The sequence below is a fragment of the Palaemon carinicauda genome, chromosome 9 (assembly GCF_036898095.1).
Source record: "Palaemon carinicauda isolate YSFRI2023 chromosome 9, ASM3689809v2, whole genome shotgun sequence".
Taxonomy (NCBI): Eukaryota; Metazoa; Arthropoda; class Malacostraca; order Decapoda; family Palaemonidae; genus Palaemon; species Palaemon carinicauda.
Genome location: NC_090733.1, coordinates 78981689 through 78999694, shown reverse-complemented (window position 1 = coordinate 78999694; position 18006 = coordinate 78981689). Strand labels below are relative to the sequence as shown.

The window sequence follows — 18006 nt, the reverse complement described above, 5'->3', positions numbered from 1 at the left end:
GAAACTACACGACAAACCTGCAATTTCTTTGGATGGTATTTGTCGATGATGTCGACCACGTCTTGATATTTTCCTAACACCTCTTTTATTTGCGCTGAACCTAACACATGTTCTACCTCCTCGCTCTCTTCCTCGTCATCACTCATGTGCTCCGACATAGCATGGAGTTCCTTGAGCTCATCCGTCGTCAGTTCGTCGTGATGTTCGGCGACGAGTTCCGTAACGTCATCTGCGTTGACCTCCAGACCCATGGACTTGCCAAGGGAGACGATTTCCTCTACGGCTTCCGCTGCACCGACCACGGGATCAGGTTCGGGGTCAAAACCCTCGAAATCTCGGGGAGCAACAGCATCAGGCCAAAGCTTCTTCCAAGCGGAATTCAGGGTCCGTCGAGTTAATCCCACCCAAGCCTGATCTATGATCTTCAAGCAGTGCACGATGTTGAAGTGGCCCCTCCAAAATTCACGCATAGTTAAATTGGTGCTTTGCGTGACATTAAAGCACTGCTTTAATAAGTCTTGGTGTACAGCTTCTTAAAATTAGAGATGACTTGCTGGTCCATGGGCTGGAGGATAGAGGTGGTATTCGGTGGAAGATACAGCACCTTTATGAACTTGAATTCATCGAAGATATCATCTTCAAGTCCGGGGGGGTGAGCGGGTGCATTGTCAAGGCATAGCAGGCACTTTAAAGGCAATATCTGTTCATGAAGATACTTCTTCACAGAAGGGCCGAAAACTTGGTTTACCCATTGCACAAAGAATTGCCTAGTGACCCAGGCCTTCGAGTTGGATCGCCAGAAAACATGAAGCTGATCCTTATCGACGTTGTGTGCTTTAAAGGCCCTAGGGTTCTCTGAATGGTAAACCAGTAAGGGCTTGACTTTAAAGTCCCCGCTAGCGTTGGCACATAGGGCAAGAGTCAACCGATCCTTCATTAGCTTATGCCCAGGCAATTTCTTCTCTTCGGCAGTGATGTAGGTTCGACTCGGCATCTTCTTCCAAAACAGCCCGGTTTCATCACAATTAAACACCTGCTGCTCTACGTAGCCTTCTTTCTGCACGATCTTTTCGAAGTTCTTGACAAAGTCAGCTGCAGCCTTTGTGTCCGCACTAGCAGCCTCTCCGTGGCGAACAACTGAATGAATCCCGGACCGTTTCTTAAATTTCTCGAACCAGCCACGAGATGCCTTGAAATCATCTAAGGAAGGCTCGGTTGAACTCTCCCCAGCATCACCCCCAGAGCTCTCCTCCTTCAAGTCCGTAAAGATGGCGTGCGCCTTCTCGCAGAAAACGGTCTCGGTGATGGTGTCGCCAACGATCTCTCTATCCTTAATCCACACTAGTAGAAGTCGTTCCTATCTTCTATGATAGGGGTACGGCGTTTGGAAATTATAGTGATCCCCTTATATTTCACTGCTTTAATAGCTTGCTTCTGTTTAAGGATTGTCGAGATCGTCGACATATTACGGCCATACTGTTTAGCAAGTTCACTCACGCGGATGCCACGCTCATGTTTTTCAATAATTTCCTGCTTAATTTCTATAGAAAGCATTTCCTTCTTCCTTTTCTCACCACTACCACTACCACTGGCAAAACTAAGCCTTTTAGGACCCATACTTTACGTAAATTACCGTTAAAGGATGCACATAAAAAATCACGATTAAAACAGATTTAATAGCAGAACGCACAGAGCACAACCGCAAGAAGCCGACGAGAACAGAGGACTGACCCAAGCCACGCTAATTGAGCGTCCCTCCGAGGTCGATGTGCTGCCTTCTATCGGCGGAAATAAAAAACACTTCAGGCACTATGAGCACCGACTACGCGTACGAGTATTGTTTACTTCGGGTGTCAAAAAAAACGTTCGGGTGTAGAGTCGGAACGTGTTCGAATTGTACTTCGCGAGTCGAAAAATTCGGATACAACCATACAACCGGTACGACGAAAATTGCTTACTTCGTGTGTCAAAATAAAATTCGGGTGTAGAGTCAAAAATTTGCTCGAATTTTACTTCGGATGTTGGAAAATTCGGATGTAGATACGTTCGTGTGTAGAGGTTCCACTGTATTATAATGTAAATTGTTTCTTTAAGTGTCACTCTCTGACCTATAGCTCAACAGTCTTCTTGAGCAACCAATGCTTCTTTAAGATAATGTTTGGCAAAAACAAACATGATATGCCATTAAGCTGTTGCTAACCTTTTTACAATGAAAGATTTCTACAGAAGATTTGGAACTAATTCTTTGCAGGCTACTGTGCCCAAATTTATAACTAGAAATGACATAGCCATTTTGGTTAGCCTTTTTGATTAATGAGAGATTAGGGACGCTCAGCCCATAAAACAAATTACACACACCAACTCTACTACTTTTTTGTCTAAATATAACTGCACAGTTTAAAGGAATAATACGATATGCCATGCCATAATCCACATACATAATATGAGACTGATGAGAAGCGCTTACTTTAGCAAGTGCAGGGATATCAAGATCAAGACAACCCACTCAAGTGTTTGTTTCATCATCTAGTTGTCTTCGTAAAGTGACTAACATTGTGGTTTTGCAGTAGTAGAAACTAAAGTATAAGATGATTTCAAGGCTGTGCGAGAGGCAATGTAATCTGTAGAGAACTGCATACTTTCAGAACCCTTACTAAATGAAGCGCTATTAACCCTGGATAGGTACGGTGGGTCGTTTGCGACCCCGAGCGTAAAAAAAAACAGGTTTTTCTCACGTGACTCACCCCTGTGACTGAATTTGTGGGTGATCGACCTGCAGGAGGTGTCTCCCCTACACGCTCTAGTAGTGTCCAGATGTGCATTGCTGTAGCTGTACTCCTTCCCCGATTTCTGAGACGCGTCGGGGTCGTTCGCGTCCGAGTTTACCCTTCTGAGGTAGTTTGCATAATTATCAAAGTTATTACGTATTATGAAATTGTCGTAGAATGGTGCAACTTGTATAGGTTATCAGTTGTGGAAAGTCTTGGTGGATTGTTTGGCTACCATGTGCATGTTTTTTTTTTTAGTTAAAATGTTGTTCATCACCACGAGGACCATTTTACCGCGAGTGCCCCTTTTTCATTTTTTTTCATTTTTTTGCCAAGTCATTTTTCCGTAAGATATTGCCAAATAGTGTCGTAAAACTTTTGCTTGTTTAGTGTTGGAAAGTGTGTCTAGATGATCTGGCTACCCATGCATGACTTTGTTTTTGTCAGATACGACGTAGTTATTGGTATATTGGGTATTTAACTGCGGTTACCAATTTCTGTTTTTTTTTCAATATTTGTAAAAATTACTACGTAGTAAGGAATTGCCGTATATTATTCATTTTTTTTTTCATGTTTATGTGTTAGAAAGTGTGCCTTGATGGTTGGGCTAACACGTGCATGTCTTTTTTTTTATCTGAGATGTCGTATATTAGAATGTCGGGCATTTTACCGCGAGTGTCCCTTTTTAATTTTTTTTAATTTTTTTGCCAAGTCATTTTTCCGTAAGATATTGCGAAATCGTGTCGTAAAACTTTTGCTTTTTTAATGTTGGAAAGTGTGTCTAGATGATCTGGCTACCCATGCGTGATTTTGTTTTTGTCAGATACGACGTAGTTATTGGTATATTGGGTATTTAACTGCGGTTGCCAATTTCTGTTTTTTTTTCAATATTTGTAAAAATTTACTACGTAGTAAGGAATTGCCGTATATTATTGATTTTTTTTTCATGTTTATGTGTTAGAAAGTGTGCCTTGATGGTTGGGCTAACACGTGCATGTCTTTTTTTTTTATCTGAGATGCCGTATATTAGAATGTTGGGCATTTTTCCGCGAGTGCCCCTTTTTATTTGTTTTGCATTTTTTTGCTTAGTCATGTTACCGTAAGGAATTGGCAAGTAGTGTCGCAAAACTTATATTTTTATAGTGTTGGAAAGTGTTTCTAGATGATCTGGCTACCCATGCCTATTTTTTTTTTAGCCAGATATGGCGTATATATAAGTATGTGTTCGATTTTCCTGTGATTGCCATTTTTTCGTTTTTTCCCATTTCTTTCAAAATTACTACGTACTAAGGAACTATCACAGAGTAATATTTCATTTATATGTTTATTTGTCGGAAAATATGCCTTGATGGTTTGCCTAGCACGTGGCTGAAATTTTTTTTTTCTGAAATGCCGTATATTAGAATGGCCATTTTTCCACGAGTGCCCCTTTTTATTTGTTTTGCATTTTTTTGCTTAGTCATGTTACCGTAAGGAATTGGCAAGTAGTGTCGCAAAACTTATATTTTTATAGTGTTGGAAAATGTTTCTAGATGATCTGGCTACCCATGCCTATCTTTTTTTTAGCCAGATATGGCGTATATATAGGTATGTGTTCGATTTTCCGGTGATTGCCATTTTTTCGTTTTTTCCCAATTCTTTCAAAATTACTACGTACTAAGGAACTATCACAGAGTAATGATTCCTCTAGATGTTTATTTGTCGGAAAATTTTGTTTACTTCTTTTTTGATTGAATAACATCAAATTTTTTTAGCTAAAATATTATATTGTTTCACATTTTTTTTTTTTCGATTTTATTTCCCTTCAAAAAAAATTTTTTGGGTCAGAATTTTAATTTTATAGTCGTAAAATAATCGACAATTATCCAGCAACCCACCATACAATTTTTATGCATATCCAATAATAATTAGATTAGTAAATAACACCTTGAAATTGACATACCCTTCCTACATTTCAAGTGGCAGATTAGGGAGTCTGAGTCAGTGTGGTTGGCGGCCATTTTGTGGACATATCCGAAGCGTAAGCTGCCCTATCTATATATATTCTTGTTCCCTATAGAATTTGTGATATTTTGGTATATTTTTACCTGCATAAATATCATATTATATATTAAATATATGTATTTTTTTACGAAATTTCCAAGTACTCAAAAAATTACCTTTAGATATGGCCCCTGATATAAATGTAATTTACAAAATAATGAAGATTTTTTTACATATTTCTATTTTAGGATAACATATGTTTATTCCCTAAAAAAATTAGCCACTTCCTATTTCATTTGGGTACCCAAAAAAATTCATGAAATTTGGACAATTTTTTTTGGCCAAAAAAAGTTACCCTTTTTTTCTCATTTCAGATCTTCACCTCCATGGGTCTGACTTCATCCAAAATACATCAAGATGTGTCCTAAACATTCAAGAATCAATTCCTAAAAGGATTTGTGTATATATGTATAAACTTTTTTTTTATGAATTTTTATGTCAGGTCTTTTTTTTTCTACTTAATTTTTTAAAATATTTATAATAAATAGTTTTTCTGCAGATGAGTAGTATTTATCTTTACAGTTGTTTTAAGCATTCATTGAAGTTTTTTTTGGCAAAAGAAAAAAGGAGGTTACTGCAAAAACTGATTTTTCAGGAATTTTTTTTGGCGTAGGGGTCGTTCGCGTCCGAGTATACCCTTAAAGGGGTGTCCGAGGACCGTACCTATCCAGGGTTAATATTAGATTGATCTTTGGGGGTTAGGTTTGGCAATAGGGTGTGAAGGACCAGAATTTCCACAACTTAAGGAGGATTCACTGGTCTTATAAAATTTAACAAAGGAAAAAATTTATGTCCAGAGATTGTGCAGCTTATCATTTGTTAAGACGGCTGAATTTCTGTGTTGTCCAAAGGTGGAGGTGTTGTCATCATCCCCGCTATAATCAACTAGCCTAGTATACCACAGCTTTACCCCTGACCTAACAGCATATTTCAACTGTTAACTTGATTGGCAACCACTGAAATCACAAATTTTTAAGTAATTTGTATTTTTCCTAACATACTTACCTAGAACTACCTTCTTAGGAGTTACTGGTAACTCTACCTAACCGACCAGCTTTTTGTGTAGTTTACCCTATTCCTGTTTTCTAAGGGGCTAACCTCAGGCGGAGTGATACGCGCCGAGGCGACCTGGGGGCGGAAAGCGTGCAAGCTCAGGTCGGCTCCTCAGTAAGTTTCTGGTCGCGACGTGATTATCATCTCGCCGCGCTCTCTCTTACCCTGTGCGACCCTTTGTGTCTACCACGCGCTACCCACGTGTTTATTTCCTTACCCTTTCCTTTCTATCCCTGTGTCTCTTGGTGACTTAGTGTTGTGTTATGGAGCAGCCTCGTCATTGCCCTGGGCCTGTGGCCGGGAAATCTTGTGGGCTTTCCTTTCCGAAGTGGATCCCCATTCATTGTGTTCGACGTGTAGGGGCAAAGTGTGTTCCCCTACCTCCACGTGTCCGGAGTGCGAGTCCTGGAGTGAGATCCAGTGGATGCTCTTCGGCACCAATAAGAAGAAAGCGGCTAAGAAGTCGCCCAAGAAGGCTTGATTGGCAACCATTGAAACATACTTTTCCATGACTGGTCTGAGAGTGAAACGCACTTTTCCCCACGATTATTTGAATAAAAGTATATACCCCGAACACGATACATTATGGGAATGCGGATCATTATCTTTCAGAAATAATTCAAATGCATATTCCAGGCAATACAGTGAGCCCTCGTTTATCGCGGTAGATAGGTTCCAGACCCGACCGCGATAGGTGAAAATCCGCGAAGTAGTGACACCATATTTACGTATTTATTTAACATGTATATTCAGACTTTTAAAACTTTCCCTTGTACGTAGTACTGTTAACAAACTACCCTTTAATGTACAGAATACTTAATGCATGTACTACAGTACCCTAAACTAAAACAGGCACAAATATTAAAGGCGATTTTATATCATGCGTTTCCTAAACACGCCAAAAAGCACGATAAAGAATGGCAACCAATGTCTTGTTTACGTTTATTTCTGATCATAATGAAGAAACAAACGCATTTACACATCTGTGTATAGGTTAGTTTTTGCATCGATTATATTGATTATTCAGTACAGTATGTTGATTTTGTTATTACCAATATTTTACTTAATTTTTCTTAGGACTTCCAAATGAAATGTTTTTCTTTATGACGCCGCCTGAAACGGCAGCGTCATAAAGTACGCTCAGTTAACAAACGAAGGCATTTAACACACATGATGAAAGTGATAAATAATGATATTACAGTAAAAGCTTTTAGAAAATATGTTATTACAAATACTATTTACCGTATCTATATAAAATCATACAGTACATACGTAGCAAAGCAGGAAGACAATTTACGAGAGAGAGAGAGAGAGAGAGAGAGAGAGAGAGAGAGAGAGAGAGAGAGAGAGAGAGAGAGAGAGAGAGAGAGAGAGAGAGAGAGAGATTGTTTTACGTACGTAAATGTAAATTTTAAACAAAAAAATATGATAGGTTATAACATGTATATTCAGACTTTTAAAACCTTCCCTTTAACTTAATGCATACTAAACTAAAACAGGCACAAATATTAAAATGTTAGAATATGAAAGTAAAACATGTATAAAAAAAATAAAGATTGTTACTGTACTCACCACGAAAGAAGTTGAAGAAAAACTTGAATAATGATAGCGATGAATTTGCTGCACAGTAGAAATGATGATGATGAAGCTGATGATGTCTTCTACTGTGCAGCCAATGATAGTATTTTACGTCTCTTCAGACAGAGGTGTCTTTTCCTGGGACACCTCTTCAACTTCTTCCTGGGACACTTCTTCAATTTATTCCGAAGGCGTAGTAGCAGGAGGAACTGGCTCTTTTTTTGCGAGGCTGGAAGAACATTGTGATCGGAAGTTGCTGCCGCTGCTTCTTTTTTCGCTCGAAGAGCATCCTGTAGGGAGTCATGATGTCATCGATCTTGTTGCAGAATTGCATAGACCGAACCATATCCTCGTCCCACTCTTGCGACATTTCTTTCACCTCCTTCACATGGTTGCAAAACTTGGCAAGCCGTTCTAATGTTAAGCCCGTTTCTTCGACATTTTCTTGGGTCTCTTCCTGCGTTTCACTGTCTTCTTCACTGGCCGATTCCGTCAGGTCTTCTAGGTCTGCATCAGTTAGCGGCTGGGAATGGCAGTCCAACAACTCGTCGACGTCTTCAGTCGTCATGTCGCCAAACCCGTCACCTCCAATTATCGCAGCCAACTGCACAGATTTGCGTATTGCAGTGTTGAATCTCAGACGGTGTAAATCCCTCGTCATCGTAAACAATCTGGGGCCACAACTTCTTCCAGCTCGCATTAACAGTAGCAGGTTTCATTTCTTGCAGTGCCTTCTGGATGTTCTGCAGGCACGTGGCTATTGTGTACTTCCGCCAGTACGCCTTCAAATTGAAATTTTCATCTCCACCTTCTTGGGCAGCATCCACACACGCAGCGAGGTCCGCCAAGGTATTCTTCGAGTAGAGGGCCTTGAATGCCCTGATAACCCCCTGGTCCATCAGTTGAATTAATGACGTGGTGTTGGGTGGCAGGAACTCAACCTGAATGCCTCATGCCACAGGTCAGTTGCATGTCCACCAGCGTTATCCATAAGGAGAAGGATCTTAAATGTCAAGCCCTTCTCTACGAGATATTTGCTGACTTGCGGGATAAAACACTGGTGGAACCAGTTGGAGGTCAGCATCTTCGTAATCCATGCTTTTTGATTATGCATCCAGTACACGGGAAGGAGATTCTTATTTTTATTTTTCAAAGCGCGAGGATTTTTCGACTTGTAAATAAGCCCCGGCTTTAGCAAAAATTCAGCAGCATTACCACACATCACGAGGGTAACACGATCTTTGAATGCTTTAAAGCCAGAGGCTTTGGCTTCTTCTTTGAACAGGAAAGTTCGCGACGGCATTCTCTTCCAAAAAAAGCCAGTCTCGTCCATATTAAACACTTGTTCCGGCTTGTATCCACCTTTAGCGATAATGTTCTTGAACGTCTCGTTCGCGTAACTTTCAGCAGCGGCAGTGTCAGCGGAAGCAGCCTCGCCATGCAGGGAAACGCTTTTCAGGCCGAAGCATTTCTGAAACTTCGCGAACCATCCTTTGCTGGCGGAAAAACGTTGTTTCTGAGGCTGGGAATCAGTGGATGTCCCTGGTTGAGGTTCATCTACATCATCATCTTCTTCAGCATGGTCGCCATCGTCGTCTTGAGGTTCCTTGGCCGCAAAATTCTCATACAAGCTCAAAGCCTTGGTTCGGATGGTGTTCGTATCCAAGGCTATGTTCTTCTTCCGGCAGTCGGCAATCCAGACTGCTAAAGCACCTTCCATGCGTACGATCGTTTTATTACGCGTGGTAACGACTTGCTTCGCTGATCTGCTAAAGGTGATGGTAGCCGTCTTTCTAATGTTCGCCTCGTCCTTCTTGATGTAGCGAACGGTGGATTCGTTCACTCCAAAATGGCGGGCTGCGGCCGCGTAACTTCTGCCTTCTTTTAACATATCGAGAAGCATCACCTTCTCAGCAATCGTCATCATCTTTCGGTGGGGTTTAGGCTCACTACCAGCCTTAGCAGAAGCAGAACGCTTGGGAGCCATTGTACAGTAGGGGTTAAACAGAAAGTTCAACAAAAAGTTCAACTCAAAACAGTCACGCACAGCACAGATTAAAGTTCACAATAACGTAGCAGCATCTACACGGCGAGAGAGCGGCGAACGAAGTGGCCGCGAAAAGATGCTGAAGGTTGGAGAAGCAGTCAAAACACCAATCACAGGCTAGATTACAAAACTTGGGTTCTGATTCGTCATCTATCAGCACTTGAACCAATCACAATCCGTCTTACATGCTACGTAGTAGTTACCAATTCAAATACAAGGTACTACACATACAGATTTACGTACGCTATTTTACGCTTGTTTTGTTGTAGGATATGTACGCTTATTCGAGATGTGATTTTTGCAACAAAGAATATTATTGGATGCAGTACTACGTACGTATACATACAAAAGATTCATGGAAAAGATGCACATCCATTACATTTGTAGTAGTAGCCATCAGCAGCCTTACACCATTCAAATACGGTATGACTGCGTCTGATTTGCGTTTCATGTTCGATTTAATTTTACTACGTACTGTATACTGAATTATCATATGATCACATTCTCTTTTCGTGTTTTATTTCTTTCTGTACTGAATTATATGTCATATGTAATGCAATGAACCATCAGTAAGAGCAGATATTACTAATTACAGTATTAATGGAATTAACGAAATACGTATTTGGGGTCTTCATATATCGCGGTATTTTCGAAATTTCCGGAAAATCCGCGATGTGTGTATATATATGCGTTATGAAAAAAATCCGCGAAGTGGTGAATCCGCGATGGTCGAACCACGAAGTAGCGAGGGCTCACTGTAATTACTAACTAAACTAGGGAAAGAAATCTTAATGCACAGTATGTAAACAATCTGGAGAGCATGTGACTGTGGCAGATATTCTGTACTGGAACTTAAGTATAACACTAGATCTCTTTAATACTTAGTAATTTCATTAGTAATATTATTTAGGTTGACAACTATAATCAAATTGATAACCAATATATGATAGTATTCACCTAAAAAAAAAAAAAAAAATTAAACCTTGAATAACCTACAATCTGGAAAACGGGGCATCACTAATCAACATTATAAATGAAACAGAGACTTCAAGACAAAAGATGATACGCATACCCAAGCAATAGCTATTGCCATTCCCTGTTTCATTACCATAATAAAGGCCTAAAGCTATTGTAAAAGAAAACAGGAAATTTTTTAGTTTTAGGGGTAAACATCGATACTAAATGAACTTCGAGAAAGCAGCGATATAAACATCAGAGTAGGTTCGTCAAAATAAACAATTACCATCATAACAGGCCGAGCTGTAACAATAGTTGAAAAAGAAAAATACAAAAAGCCTGAGGTTGCAATTGAGCATGTAAAAAAAGAATTAAAATACACTATTAAAACAGAGTAAAGCTATTTGGTTAAATGGCTGATAATCTATGAAAGGAAACTAATCTTAACCTACTCTAAAACAATCATTTGCTACCAGTTTGAGCACTAAATGGTCTACGGATTCAACTACATTCAAGATAAGGATGATCTGTCCACAATTCAGTTACAGCTTTTATTAGTTTTAGAATACTGTGTGGTATAGAACCTGAGATAATGCAAGATGACAGAAAAGGATAGAAAAAAGTATTAAGACTTTACAGTTTCCTATCATCATCATAACTAAAACAAATTCCACAAGATTCTGTATATACATTAATACTCACTTTCCACTATTCTAGCGCAGATCTCTGCTCCGATACCACACTGCGGCCATCCTTGTTCAACAGTGATAAGGTTGCGTGTTTTCATTACGGAGTCGACAATAGTACGTTCGTCTAATGGTCTTAATGATCGAAGATTTATGACTTCACATTCCACTCCTTCACCAGCAAGAGCTTTTGCAGCTTCCAAAGCCAAAAGTACAGCTCGTGAATGTGCCACTAGAGTTATGTGATGACCTGAAAATGGGAAAATATAACATTGTACTGTAAGGCATACTAAATGAAATAATATTTTGTTACAAACTGGCAAAATTAAAATTGTAAAAGTACATCCACTGATTAGAAAAGCAAAATAAATAATTTGACTATAGTTTAGTGATCAAAGTTCTTTTTGCCTTAATTATAATACAGTATCTTTACACAGGAGGGTATAGAGAGTTTCTTATCTAAAGTACAGTAATGCAATAACTACAATACTGTATGTGTAGTGACAGTAGAGTACGGGTAATAGTAGTATGGCAACACTTAAAATCTGACTTATGACCTAATAATACATAGTATGTGCCATTTAATATTTCATATACATTCATTATTGTAACTGCTATTGAAACAAAAAGCATGAACATTCCTATGAAAAAATAACAAATTTGGAAGTACAGTACCGTAATTTGTATTTTTCCTACAAATTAATTATAAGGGTATTATTTCGGCGTAGCTGAAAGACGAGCCATGTTAATTTTTAGTGACAGATAACTACCCCATCCACTAGTTAGCGGGTGAGGGCGGGGTAGACTGGCTACCCCACTCACTCACACCTCTCGGTTGAGTAACCACTTTGCTTTATGGCAGGACTTCTCAGGGGACAGGGTGGCTGGCCAATTTGTATAAATAGCTTCAGGTTTGCATGCAAATACAAATTACTTCCAAATTTGCTATTTGCTCCGGCGCAAATACAAACCCTCCACTATTTATAGGGGTGACTTAGTCTTAGGAGAGAGGAAGTCCTCACCAACTGTACTTAGTCATGACCCTGGGTTCTCTCTATTTCGATCTGTGATCAATTGTAGAAGGAACCCTACCCTCGCAAAAATCAAGTGCCGATATGAGGTAATGCCCTGATAGTGGCTTGCAGAAGCTTGGGTGTGAAACTAGCAGTGTGGCTTGTCTTTAACACAGGAACTCAAGTACAAGACCTAGAGTTCTTAAGACTTAACTAATACCCTCCCTCAACGAGGTATTGGGGATGTATCAAAGTATTATTCTATACTTACCAGGCACAAGGGAAAGGATTCTTACCTGCAGCGAGGCGAGGTCAGCTATGCTGAGGCATGCGGAGCTGCTCCTCAGAGGGGAAAAGGTGAAAGGAAGAAAGGAGCCAGTCATTCTTACTCATTCAACCCAGACTAACCCAGGTAACCTCAGCCCTCAACCCTCTGCTACTTGTTCATCAAGGAGCTTGAGGTGTTTAGATCATTTGTTGTGCGACCACCACAGGACCAATGGAAAAGGTCACTATGTTCCTGTGGGTTACGTCTTTGCAGGTAGTGGGCAGTGAAGGTTGAATGACGCTTCCACATACCCACTTGCAGTACCTGCACCACAGAATAGTTTTCTTGAACACCAGGGACGTAGCAACGCCAATGACGTCATGAGCTCTGGGTCATAGGATAGAGGAGGGTCTAGATTGAGAGCAAACTCAATTGCCTTCCAATCCAGGGGGTAAAGGAAATCCTTGTGCCCTCGGCTTGACCTTCCATGTGCTGGTCAACAGAGTTGACACACGAGGGTGGGCTGCTGTCATTCTCTTGTGGTAACGCCACAGATTCCTCACTGGGTAAAACCCCAGTTGGACTGGGTCTTTGGTAACAGAACAGAGACTCTCCATCTGGAATGGGCCAAACCTAGGGTATAGCACACTCGGATTTTGAGTCTTGTCAATCAACTCAGGGATGCACCTGAGAATTATTTCTCCCCATCTCCTAGAGTAGGAGACATCAGAAGATAGATCATACAACTCACTAACTCTCTTGGCCGAAGCCGAAGTAAGAAGAAAAGCTGTTTTCCATGTAAGGAAGTGTCAGGCAGTAACGTAATTTTAAAGTAAAATCTTGTTGTTTTGCCTTTTTGCACTGATGGCTTTCATTTTTATTTTGTTTACAATTTTGTAAAGCTAAATTAAGTATTTTGCTGTTTGTTTTACATTAGTACATATATTTTGGTTAAATGTAGTATTTAATTTGCTTTAGTTGAAAAAGCCTAAATTTTTGTGGCGCCATCTATTGAGTGCATTTTGAAGTGCAGCCTTCCTCAGTATTTTTACTGCCTTGGCAAATTTGTAACTGTTTATTTTTCTTTGTGGTGACTGGGAGTGTTGTAAGGAGAGGTGACTTGTGACTCTCCTAAAGTGTTCTCGCCAGTCGGGTTCAAGGCCGTTGAAGACTCTGGAGCTGCTGATCTGCCTATTGTGGATTATATATACAATCTACTATCATTGAGCTGCTTCTTAATGTGGAAGGCAGTTTACCTGTGAAGCTACGTGTGAGAATAAGACTTGCAACTGTGGTTCAAGTGATCTACTGGCTTAACCTGGACATTGGCAGTTTGGTGTAGAGCAGGGCTCGAGAGCCTTTTTCATCTTTGATGGATATATCTACTGTATCAGCACCAGAGTGGTCTTGTTGGAGCAAGTAGGGAGGCTTCTCTCAGGTAAGAGGAACATCCCCTGTATTTTGGCGAGCCGTAGACTGAAAGTGCATATCCACCAACGGTTGTGAAGGGCAGTTCTACTGATGAGAGTGACTACCTGTGACCACATTTATGAGCAGCAAATGGACTCGTGTATATCAGTACCGGTCTGTGTCATAGGACCAATATATTTGTGTATTTAATTATTGTCAAAGCTGTTGAAGTTTTAATATGAAAGTGTCATAAGATTGTGTACTTTAATACTAAGGTTTAGATTATTGTGTCATAGGTAGGATTATTGTTTCTTTCTGTATGTTCTTCCACTTCTTTCCTTTCTATTTAGTAATAGGTTAGTGTGGTGGGTAAAGGCTTTTGGGTCCCTTAACATTAAAGATTTGATTTCCTCAATATGAGTAGGGTTTAATTTTAGCTTTAGGTGACTCATTGAGTTAATCGATGGCATATTGTACTTAATCAATTTATTACTTTTTGTGAGCCCTCAGTGTTAGTACATTTATTGTTGTAATAAATATTGTGAAATTTTTGCCGTTGTGTCTTTTAGTTTTCCTCGCTCCTACGGATTTGTGTTTTTGTCACTGGATTTGAGAATAAGATAAAAGAACCCATTATGGCTTCCTCCTAGAGGGAGTTCGTAACAGGAAGCAATCTGTTGCCTTGGCATAAAGGTTCGTAGAGAGGGGCCTTCAGGGACTGAGCCGCGTTCCCAAGAGGAGGAAGTTCTGACGGGGGACAAGTCATCTCAAACTTTTTACGAGTAGAGGCATCGAGGGGAGTAATCCCCCTTCCACGACATCAGTCACAAAGGACCGAACATTTCGCCTGAATGATTGACTCTGAAAAGCATTTGAGGTGTCTATACATCTTTTCCGCAACTCGTTGCAAAGTCTCTCTGAGAGAGGAGGTGTTGGACAGTTTTCAGGCGTGAAGTCGAAGCGAAGCTAAGGCTTAGAGGAAGGTGTTGGCATGTGGATGTTTTAGAAGATTGTGTTGTGGAGGAAGTTCCCCCAGAAGCTCCGTCAGGAGCTGCAGAAGGTCCAGGAACCATTTTGCGCGATGCCATAGAGAAGCTATTGGAGTCATTGATATGTTCTTTCCTATTCTGACTTGGTTGAGGATTTTCTCACCAGACCGAATGGAGAAAAAGCGTACACCTCTAAGCTGTCCCACTGTTCTTGGAATACATCTTGCTTGAAAGCCTGAGGTTCTTGGACTTGGGAACGGTCGAGCTGGAGCCTGAAGTTCAGGGCCGTTGCGAGCAGAACCACAGTCAGGGAACCCCACAAAGTTAAGATTTGTTGGTTACAAGATGATTCAAAGACACTAGGAGCCCACTATCCGAGTCGTCCTGCTTAGATTATCTGCAATAACATTCCTGTTGCCAGGAATGACTCGACCGGATTGGGGCACCTAACTGTCCTCTGTCCATCTGGCTATTTTTATTGATAAGTGGTTCTCTAAGAGAGTTATTTTCTGGTACCTTTCCAATTCGGGCCAACGGACGAAGATAGATTGGTACGGCATATGTCACGACCCCCCCTTTTTTTGATTCATCCAAAGAAGGCATCAGTTCCAGAGGGGGGATGAGAAGATTGGCCTCTTTGCGGAGGCTCTCGTCTGCCACCCACCATCTGCGGTTCGTCCAGAGAAGTCAGGAAATTGCATAGAAAGAAAAAATATCTCGAGATGATGTCAAGACATGCAACTGCTTGCACGTTTCTGCTATGAAGGGGGATCTTGTCCTCCCTCCAACTGCCAACAGCCTAGTGGGGGTTAGCCAAGTAAGAATGATACAAAATGGTAAACCAGAGAGCTAGTACAGTACTGCTTATGTTATTACAGCAATTCTTCATAGAGATCGCCTTCTGGACAGAGACCGGTAGGTAACTACCGAACGCATCCAACTACTATATTCCCAAAGGAAGAGATTGAGACCTATCTTTATTCTATTGTGTGACGGATAATAAGTGCATAAGTCTATATATGGAGCAGTAACACAACTGTGAGCAGGACAAGCATACGGGCATAGCCCGACTTAAAGTTGTGTCCTGAACTCAGTTGGAGAACGTTGAAAACGTTCGTAACCGAGATTTTTTAGAATGTCAGTGCATATACCGTCAAACAAAATATACAGTTATTGAAGCGATCATTCCTCTCTTAATTTGCCTATCCTCCTTGTGAGAGGGGCTCGCCAACATTCATACACAGACAAGGATGTCTGATTCCCTATTTATTAATAGCAAGGCAATCTACAATCATCATCCTGTCTGATCTTCAGCTGCTGATTTTCATCTTAATTTGTTGGACAGGAATTTACGGTCTTTTAAATTCTTTATTCCTGATAAGGATATTAATCTCTGGAACCGTTGTTTAATCAGTTTGTTATGCAGGTCGCATAAAATTTTTCATAATTCTGACCATCCTTTACATTCAGATCTTGGACAATACCATCCTGTTTGTAATACTAAGTATGCAGTTAATCCTAATAGCCATGCCTTCTACATCCTGAGGCTCAATACCACAAAGTATTTTAGAAGTTTTATTTCAGGTGTGAGTATTTTGTGTAATGGTCTTCCAAATCAGGTTGTTAAATCGGTGGAACTTCAAAAGTTCAAACTTGCAGCAAATGTTTTCATGTTGAACAGGCTTACATAAGTTTCTTTTTCTAGTTTATATATGAAAGATCTGTTTCAATGATGTTACTGTTCTTAAAATATTTCCTTTTAATTATTCATTACTTTTCATCTAGTTTATTTATTTCCTTATTTCCTTTCCTCTCTGGCCTATTTTTTCCTGTTGGAGCCTTGGGTTTATAGCATCCTGCTTTTCCAACTAGGGTTGTAACTTAGCTAATAATAATTAAATAATAAATAATACATAATAAATAACTAATAATTAATAATTAATAATACATACATACATATACCATGGCACCTCCCCCAATTTTGGGGGATAGCCGACATCAACAAAGAAACAAAAACAAAAAGGGGACCTCTACTCTCTATGTTCCTCCCAGCCTAACAAGGGACTCAACCGAGTTCAGCTGGTACTGCTAGGGTGTCACAGCCCACCCTCCCACATTATCCACCACAGATGAAGCTTCATAATGCTGAATCCCCTACTGCTGCTACCTCCGCGGTCATCTAAGGCATCGGAGGCAGCAGCAGGGCCTACCGGAACTGCGTCACAATCGCTCGCCATTCATTCCTATTTCTAGCACGCTCTCTTGCCTCGCTCACATCTATCCTCCTATCACCCAGAGCTTCCTTCACTCCATCCATCCACCCAAACCTTGGCCTTCCTCTTGTACTTCTCCCATCAACTCTTGCATTCATCACCTTCTTTAGCAGACATCCATTTTCCACTCTCTCAACATGGCCAAACCACCTCAACACATTCATATCCACTCTAGCTGCTAACTCATTTCTTACACCCGTTCTTACACTCACCACTTCGTTCCTAACCCTATCTACTCGAGATACACCAGCCATACTCCTTAGACACTTCATCTCAAACACATTCAATTTCTGTCTCTCCATCACTTTCATTCCCCACAACTCCGATCCATACATCACAGTTGGTACAATCACTTTCTCATATAGAACTCTCTTTACATTCATACCCAACCCTCTATTTTTTACTACTCCCTTAACTGCCCGCAACACTTTGCAACCTTCATTCACTCTCTGACGTACATCTGCTTCCACTCCACCATTTGCTGCAACAACACACCCCAAGTACTTAAACTGATCCACCTCCTCAAGTAACTCTCCATTCAACATGACATTCAACCTTGCACCACCTTCCCTTCTCGTACATCTCATAACCTTACTCTTACCCACATTAACTCTCAACTTCCTTCTCTCACACACTCTTCCAAATTTTGTCACTAATTGTCCAAGCTTCTTTTCTGTGTTTGCAACCAGTACAGTATCATCCGCAAACAACAACTGATTTACCTCCCATTCATGGTCATTCTCGTCTACCAGTTTTAATCCTCGTCCAAGCACTCGAGCATTCACCTCTCTCACCACTCCATCAACACAAGTTAAACAACCACGGCGACATCACACATCCCTGTCTCAGCCCCACTCTCCCCGGAAACCAATCACTCGCTTCATTTCCTATCCTAACACATGCTTTACTACCTTTGTAGAA

The 18006-nt window shown here is 40.5% G+C and overlaps 1 protein-coding gene across 1 annotated transcript in view; it reads right to left on the bottom strand.

Moving 5' to 3' along the window:
• Pdhb (Pyruvate dehydrogenase E1 beta subunit) overlaps positions 1–18006 on the bottom strand; it is a 119212-nt gene that overhangs the window by 9156 nt on the left and 92050 nt on the right. The window contains exon 7 of the mRNA XM_068380121.1: positions 11149–11382. Within this exon, the coding sequence (XP_068236222.1) occupies positions 11149–11382 (234 nt within the window). The remainder of the gene's footprint in view (positions 1–11148; positions 11383–18006) is intronic.